Here is an 8,704-nt window from a genome sequence, read left to right as displayed (position 1 = left end):
GTTCAAACCCACCAGCCACTCCTCGGAAGGAAGGTTGGGCAATCCTACTTCCGTAGTGATACTGCCTCGGAAACCCAAGGAGGGGTCGCTATGAGTCGAGGGCGACTCGACGGCAAATAACAACAGCAACAACATGCTGAAATATGCCTCTATGTTCTATTATTCTATTATTAATTATGCCCCTTTGTTCTCTTTTCTCTTTGATGGTTTTTTGGTTTTAGGTTTTACATTCAGGTCTTTGATACACCTTCAGTTTGTGTATGTGTATGGTATGAGGTATGGATCCTGTTTCATTTTTGTGCAATTCTGTATCGTGTTGTGCTAGCAGGTTTTATTAAGGAGAGTATCTCTTCCCCATTTAATGAGTTTTCGTCCTTTGTCAAAGATAAGCTTTCCAAGGGTGGACAGATATACTTCTGGATTTTCAATTCTGTTCCATTGTTCTATGTGTCTGTTGTATCAGTGCCAAGCTGTTTTTTTTTTTTTTTTTTTTTAATTTTGTTTATTTATTTTTTTTTTATTTTTAATTGTGATTTGGGTGAAAGTTTACACAGCAAATTCATTTTCTGTATAGCAGTTCATACACATTTTGTTTCCTAACATTGACTGCTATTCCCCACAAGGTAACAGCTCTCTTCCCACTTGCTCCCCATAGTTGTCTCTTCCCTGAGTCCTTCCCTCCCATGCACTTCCCCCTGCCCCTCAGTTGTCTACCTGTGGAAACACTGTCCTTCTGTTACCATATGATTGATCACTCCAAGGAGTGTACCTACTTGCTGTAAATGTTCACCTCATGTGTGTCTGCTGTTTGGCTGGAAGCTGCAAGAGTGAGTTCAGTTCCAGACCTGGAGAGTAACTAGGACCCATAGTCTTGTGTCTTAGCAGGCTCTGCCAGACCAGCCAACCTGTTTTTTTTTTTTTTGTTGTTGTTGTTTTTATGATTTTGAATTTTGTTCTACATTGTCCTCCTACTCTAGGATCTCTTGCACTGATCCCCCTGTTGAGTGGTTGACAGTGGTGACTGGGCACCATCTATTTCTTCTGGTATCCCTCAGACTAATTGTTTCCATATGTCTTTGCTTTTCTTCATTCTTTGCTCTGGAAGAAGAGAGACCCATCATTGCATCTAGATGGCTGCTTGCAAGCTTTTAAGACCCCACTTGCCACTCACTAAAGTAGGATGTTAATAAAAAACCCCAAACTCACTGGCGTCAAGTTGATTACAACTCATTAGCAACCCCTCCTTGGGTTTCCGAGGCTCTTTCACTACGGAAGTAGATTGCCCAATCCTCCTTCTGAGGAGTGGCTGGTAGATTTGAACTGCCAGCCGTCTTAGCAGTCAGATGCCTTAGGCACTATGCCACCAGAACTCCTAAAGTAGGATGTAGGCCAATGTTTTTGTGTAGTATGTTATGACAATTGAGCTTGATGTCCCCTGCAATCATGATCCTGAGCCTACAGGTCCAGCCACTTGGTCCCTCAGGGTAACTGGCTTTGGCCAAGAAGTCAGCACAACCTTGTCCCTTGTTATCTCTACTGTACACCTGGACATTCGTACAGCACATACAAATATGCTTGTAGAAACATTATGTGCCAACCCTGTACATAGTCCTGGGCACAGTCCCCCCTGGGTACCAGGCTGTATTAAGTACTGTGCTTCTATAGTAGGTTTTAAAATCGAGGAGTATGGAATGTCCTACTTTGTTGTTCTTCTTCAGCAGTACTTTACTGATCCAGGGTCCTTTCCTTTCCATGTAAAATTGGTGATGAGGTTTTCCATATCATTAAAGAAAGGTGATGGAATCTGGATGAGCATTACATTATATCTGTTTATCACTTTGAGTAGTATTAACATTTTCTAGATGTTAAGTCTTCTTATCCATGAGCATGGTATCGTCTTCCATTTATGTAGGTCTCTTTTGGTTCATTATGTTTCTTTCTACATCTTAGATGAGTGTTTCTTCTTCTATCTTCCCTTACCTCTCTCTGTCTATACCACTTTTTCCCTCTATCTGCTCCCAGCATACCAATGCCTAAAGTTTGAAGAATGTATTAAAAGCAGCACACCCCTATTAATGTATGGATTCCAGGATCCTTTTTTGTCCAGTGTATTAGCTTTCCATAGTTATTTTTGATTTGCCTAATGTTTGTTACCTCTTGTTCTTTAGGTTAGCTATCTCTCTTGGTCCATCCTTATATAGAATTGGGATGGAATTTCAATTTATATTACCTTAACACTAAGTGGCACTCGATTTGGATACTGGTTTCAGAAAATGAAATTTGACTTTCTGAATTGTAGCTGCAAGCAAAATATACATATTCTGTACCTGTATTCTTTAGGTTTTTATGTTATGATCCTTTTGAATTTCAGTATTTTGTGGTCTGTGTGGCATAGAGGGAAATTTGACACTGTACATGTCCATTCCAGGATGGTTAAAGATAGCTTCAAGTGATAATTAAGCTTTTAACTAAAAAATTTGTGTATGAAAGAATTATAGAAATACCTTGTTAATTGTTAAACTTGAATGCTATTCAAATAGTAATGGACATTTTTCTTTTATAGGTAGTAAATCATCTCAAGCAAAATTACCTTCGGTTCCAACAGTTGGTTCAGTTCCACAAGACCCAGTTTCAAATATGAGGTATTTAAACTACTGAATTATATATTTCTGACTTAGTCCTTTGATGAACCTTTTAACTATCTAGCTATATTTCTTATTATCTTTGTTTTTTCTCTCTCTCAACATATGTGACATTTAGAGGCTTGGGAATATCTTACAAGTTCATTTTACTTTAAAATGTTATGACATGAAATGTTCATGAGACCTGACCTATGAGGTGGTTATTTGTGATAAGTAATACTATATGTATAACAAACATTTTATTCACACAGTTGCTTATAACTTACGTTTCAAATGATAGTAAAATGAGAGTTTCAAATTTGGAGTTCCCTTTCCATAGAACTGCTGTAACATTGAATGATGGATAGTCTTCCAAAGCTGAAATGCTGCTGGATTATGCATACGTTTTTGTATCATTTACTTTGTTTTAATAGAGAATATCCATATCAAATTATAGTTTGGGATTGCTGTGAATGCATTCCAACATTACAGTCTCAATACTTCTTAGCCAAAGAGAATACCCATAAAAATCCAAAACCCAAACCCACTATCATTGAGTTGATTCTCACTCATTGGGACCCTATTAGATACTGTTAGAATTGCTCCATAGGGTTTTGAGGGCTGTAAATCTCTATGGAAGCAGACTGCCATATGTTTCTACCATAGAGCAACTGATTGGTTCAAACTGCTGAACAGTTGGTTAGCAGCCGAATGCCTAAACCATTGGACCACCAGAATTTCTGGAGAACAACCAGAGCACTCCACAAATACAGATTTGTACTTGTTATGCTATCCGGGGATAAGAAGTTCTAGATCTTGGAAATACATGAGAGAGGAACAGTATTACAGGTGAAGATGGTTATTGACATGAGAAAATTCCCCTGGTTTACCAGCTGATAGTTTCAGTGTGTGTGTGTATATGTATATGTATATGTATATGTATATGTGTATATGTGTATATGTGTGTATATATATATACACACACCCATTGCCGAGAACAACCATGTTGTTGTTGTTATGTGCCATTGAGTCAGACCTGACTCATAGCGACCCCTCCTTGGGTTTCCGAGGTGGTATCACTATGGAAGTAGATTGCCCAACCTTCCTTCCAAGGAGTGGCTTGTGGGTTTGAACTGCCAGCCTTCTGGTTAGCAGTCAAGTGCCTTAGGCACTCTGCTGCCAGAGCTCCTGAGAACAACCATGTTGTTGTTATGTGCTGTTGAATTGGACCCGACTCATAGTGACACCCCTCCTTGGATTTCCAAGGCAGTATCAGTATGGAAGTAGATTGCCCCATCTTCCTTCTGAGGAGTGGCTGGTGGGTTTGAACTGCCAGCCTTCTGGTTAGCAGTCAAGTGCCTTAGGCACTGTGCTACCAGAGCTCCCGAGAACAACCATAGCACTCCACAAATATAGATTTGTACATGTTATGCCATTCGGTGATAAGAAGTTCTAGATCTTGGAAATACGTAAGAGAGGAACAGTATTACATAGGAGAAGATGGTCATTGACATGAGAAACGTCCACTGGTTTACCAACTGATTGTTTCAGTGTGTATATACATACCCATTGCTGTGGAATCGATTTCAACTTGTGTTGACCCTCATGAAAGAGTAGAAATGCCTTATATGATTCCCAAGGCTGTAAGTCTTTATGGAATCAGACTCCCTCATTTTTCTTTGATGGAGCAGCTGTTAGGTTTGGACCACTGACCTTTTGGTTAGCAGCTTAACCTCTGTGTCATTAAGATTCTTGATAGTTTCAGTGGCAGGTGCATTCTTGGTAATGTGAATAGGAAGAACCCTTAGCACATAAATAGTGTCTGTTTCTGTAAGTGTTTGGCTTATAATTTAAAAATTAAAGCCATGATATCTCTGAATCTTCTAAAGTGCTGGGACTTGATTTTTGTTCATTCATTCATGCATGCATGCAGTGTTCCAACCCCTCCCCTCCAACCCCTGGTAACCAACAAAGAAAGTTTCCTTCCGTATATAAACCTTTCCTTCACTTTTTACACTAATGAATTAATACGATATTTGTCCTTCTGTGATTGACTTATTTCACTCAGCATAATGTCCTCCAAAGTCATCCACGTAGACAGTGTTTTGTAGATTTTACGTTATTCTTTGTTGCATCGTATTCCATTGTGTGTTATGTACCATAGTTTGGTTATCGATTCTTCAGTTGATGGACACCTAGGTTGTTTCCATCTTTTTGCTGTTGTAAATAGTACTGCGATGAACATTGGTGTGCATATATCTATTCTTGTCCTGGCTCTCACTTCTTTAGGATATATACCTAGTAATATATATACCTGCATCAAATGGTATTTCTAATTCCAAGTTCTTTAAGGAATCACCATACTGATTTCCACAGTGGTTGTATCATTTGACAGTCCCACCAGCAGTTTATGAGAATCCCAATCTGTCTACATATTCTTACTTTGTTACATACTTTGTTATTTTCTGTCTTGTTGAACTATGCTGTTAGTGCTGGGACAAGATGGTATATCATTTTTATTTCAATTTATATCTCTCTAATGGCTAATGATTGTGAACATTTCTTCATGTGTTTGTTGGTCATCTGATTATCTTCTTTGGTGAAGTGTCTGTTCATGTCTTCTGCCTATTTTTTAATTGGTTTGTTTGTTTTTTTGTTGTTGAGGTATTGCAGTTTTCTATAAATTTTAGAGGTAAGTCCCTGGTCAGATACATAGTTTCTGAATATTTTTCCCCAATCTGTAGGTTCTCTTTTTACTCTCTTGGAGAAGTGTTTTGAAAAGCATAAAAATTTAATTTTTGGGAAGTCCCATTCATCTAGTTTATCTTCTGCTCTTTGTGCATTTTGGGTTATGATTGACAAATCTATTCATGCCGTAAAGAAGGGCCCCTAAATTTGTCCCTATTTTTTCTTTGAGGAACTTTATAATTTCAGGTTTCACATTTATGTCTTTGATCCCCCTAGACTTAGTTTTTGTGTATGGTGTGAGGTACAGATCTTGTATCATTTTTCTGCAAATGGATATCCAGTTTTGCCAGCACCATTTTTTAAAAGACCATCTCTTTCCCATTTAATGGATTTCAGCCCTTTGTCAAAAATCAACTGACAAAAGGTCAATGGATCTATCATTTCTGGGTTCTCAATTCTATTCCACAGGCCATTGTACAGTACCAGGTTATCTTGAATACTGTGCCTGCATACATACAGCTGGATGTATTTCCCATGATGAGATTGGTTATCAACTCAATGGTGGAATCTACTCTAAGCAGCTGTGTAGTTGCCTTAGGGATGTGGTCTGCTTCCTGTATATAAGGCGAAGCCTTGGGGAATGGTCTCTAGCTAATGGCATGCTTGAACCCTACAGATACCCTAGTCATTGTTCAGCAGCCTGCCATGCTCTGCTGACCTTGGGACTTAAAATGGACTTGAATTAATGGCCGTGTGGTTTGGTAACATTGGGACTGTGCCATTTTATTTGTTGACCTTGGGCTTGTTAGCCTCAGTAGCCAGTAGCTGCCTGAGTGGAGAGATGCCTCTAGCTTCTGTGGTCTGGGAGCAGGAGGCAGAGCTGAAGCCCAAGGTCGAAGGGCTTTCACACAGCCCTCTAGAGCCTGGCACTTTGAACTCAGACTTCTAGCCTCCTGAACTGTAAGAGAATAAACTCCTGTTTGTTATGGCCATCCCATTTGTGGTATATCTTCTGTTAGAGCAGCACAGAGGTAACCAGAACAAGTGCTTTGCTTATTTGAAGTCTCTTTGCTTTCCTTATAAAATTGTTGTGGAGGTGTTGTTATGTGCCCTCGAGTTGTACGCGACTCATAGCGACCCCTCCTTGGGTTTCCGAGGCAGTATCATTACGGAAGTAGATTGCCCCATCTTCCTTCTGGGGAGTGGCTGGTGAGTTTGAACTGCCAGCCTTCTGGTTAGCAGTCAAGTGCCTTAGGCACTATGCTACCAGAGCTCCTCCTTATAAAATTAGTGATTGTTTTTTCCATATCATTAAAGAATGTTGATGGGATCTGGATTGAGATTGCGTTGAATGTATAGATTGCTTTGGGTAGTAGTGACATTTTCACAGTGTTAAATCTTCCTGTCCACAAGCATGGTATGTTCTTCCATTTATATACATCTCCTATGGTTTTCCTGTAGTAGTGCTTTGTAGTTTTCTTTGTACGTGTCTTTTATGCCCCTAGTAAGATTTATTCCCAAATATTTTATTATATTGTAGCCATTGTAAATGGTATTGATTTCCTTATTTCCTTTTCAGCAATCTCTTTGCTATGTGGCAGAATTCAACTGATTTTTGTATGTTCATCTTGTATCCTTCCATTATGCTAAATCTCTCAATTAGTTCTAGTAGTTTTTTCTGAGTCTCTTGGGTTTTCTATGTATGGGATCATGTCATCAACAAATAAGGATAGTTTCACTCTTTCTTACCAATTTGGATACTTTGGATTTCCCTTTCTTGTCTTACTGCCCTGGCTAGGACATCCTATATGTGATGATAGAGGACATCCTTGTCTGGTTCCTGTTCTCAAGAGGAATGGTTTCAGTCTCTCTCCATTGAGAATAATGTTGACTGTTGGTTTTGTACATATGCCCTTTATTATGTTGAGGAATGTCTCTTCTATTCATATTTTTAGGAGCTCTGGTAGCATAGTGCCTAAAGCACTTGACTGCTCACCAGAAGGCTGGCGGTTCAAACCCACCAGCCACTCCTCGGAAGGAAGGTTGGGCAATCCTACTTACATAGTGATACTGCCTCGGAAACCCAAGGAGGGGTCGCTATGAGTCGGGGCCGACTCGACAGCAAACAACAACAACAACAATTCGTATTTTGCTGAGTTTTTACCAGGAATGGGTGTTGGGTTTTATCCAATGCCTTTTCTGCATCGATTGATATGATCATGTGGTTCTTTTCCTTTGTTTTATTTATATAGTGGATGATGATGATTGTTTTTCTAATGTTGACCCATCCTTATGTACCTAGTATGAACCCTCCTTGGTCATAGTGTATTACTTTTTTGACATGTTGTTGGAGTCTGTTGGATAGGATTTTGTTGAAGATTTTTGCATCTTATATTCATGAGGGATATTGGTCTGTATTTTTCCTTTTTAATGATGTCTTTGCCTCATTTTGGTATCAAGGTTATGCTTGCTGCATTAAAGTGAATTTTGGAGGATTCCATCCTTTTCTGTGTTCTGGAATAGTTTGAGTAGGATTGGTGTTATTTCTCCTCTGAACATTTTGTAAAATTCTCCAGTGAAACCATGTGGGTCAGGGGTTTTTCTTGTTGGTAATTTTTTAATGACCTGTTGATTTTTTTCTTTTGTTAATGGGTCTGTTCAAATTTTCGACCTCAGTCTGCATTAGTTTAGGTAAGTAGCATGTTTGTAGAAATCTGTCCAGTTTTTCTAGATTTTCAGATTTGTTGGAGTATAGTTCTTCATAGTATCCTGATATTATCCTTTATATTTCACTTAGTTCTGTTGTGACATCAACCAATTCGTTTCTTGTTGTGGTTGTTATGTGCCGTTGAGTTAGACCTGACTCATAGCAACCCCTCTTTGGGTTCGAAGGCAGTATTACTATGGAAGTAGATTGCCCAACCTTCCTTCCGTGGTTTGGCTAGTGGGTTTGAACCGCCAGCCTTGTGGTTAGCAGTCAAGTGCCTGAGGCACTACACTTATTTGTTTCTTAGTCGTGTTATTTGTATTCTCTCCCTCTTTTCCTTTGTTGAATTTACCATTGGCTTGCCAATTTTATTAATCTTTTAAAAAAACCAACTTCTAGTCTTGTTTTTTTCTGTTGTCTTTCTATTTTCTGTTCCACTTCTTTTTGCTTGAATTTTTACTATATCTTTTCTTCTGGTGACAGTAGGCTTTTTTTGCTGCTCTTTTTCTAATTGTTGGAGGTGTTGGGTTAAGGTGCTTGTTTCGGCTCTTTCTTCTTTTTCGATGTATGCATTTATTGCTCTAAAGTGGCCTCTGATCACTGCTTTTGCTATATCCCAAAGATTTTGGTATGTTGTGTTATCATTCTTGTTTGATTTAAGGAATTTTTTAATTTCATTTTTTTTTTT

General features: G+C 38.8%; 1 protein-coding gene across 1 annotated transcript in view; it reads left to right on the top strand.

The window, feature by feature from the left end:
- LRBA (LPS responsive beige-like anchor protein) overlaps positions 1-8,704 on the top strand; it is a 1,065,192-nt gene that overhangs the window by 331,463 nt on the left and 725,025 nt on the right. The window contains 1 exon segment of the mRNA XM_042782393.1: positions 2,564-2,642. Coding sequence (XP_042638327.1) covers positions 2,564-2,642 — 79 coding nt within the window.

The sequence above is a fragment of the Orycteropus afer genome, unplaced genomic scaffold (assembly GCF_000298275.1).
Source record: "Orycteropus afer afer isolate SDZICR_OR568_19922 unplaced genomic scaffold, OryAfe1.0 scaffold00297, whole genome shotgun sequence".
Classification (NCBI taxonomy): Eukaryota; Metazoa; Chordata; class Mammalia; order Tubulidentata; family Orycteropodidae; genus Orycteropus; species Orycteropus afer.
This window is presented reverse-complemented; position numbering and strand designations above follow the sequence as displayed.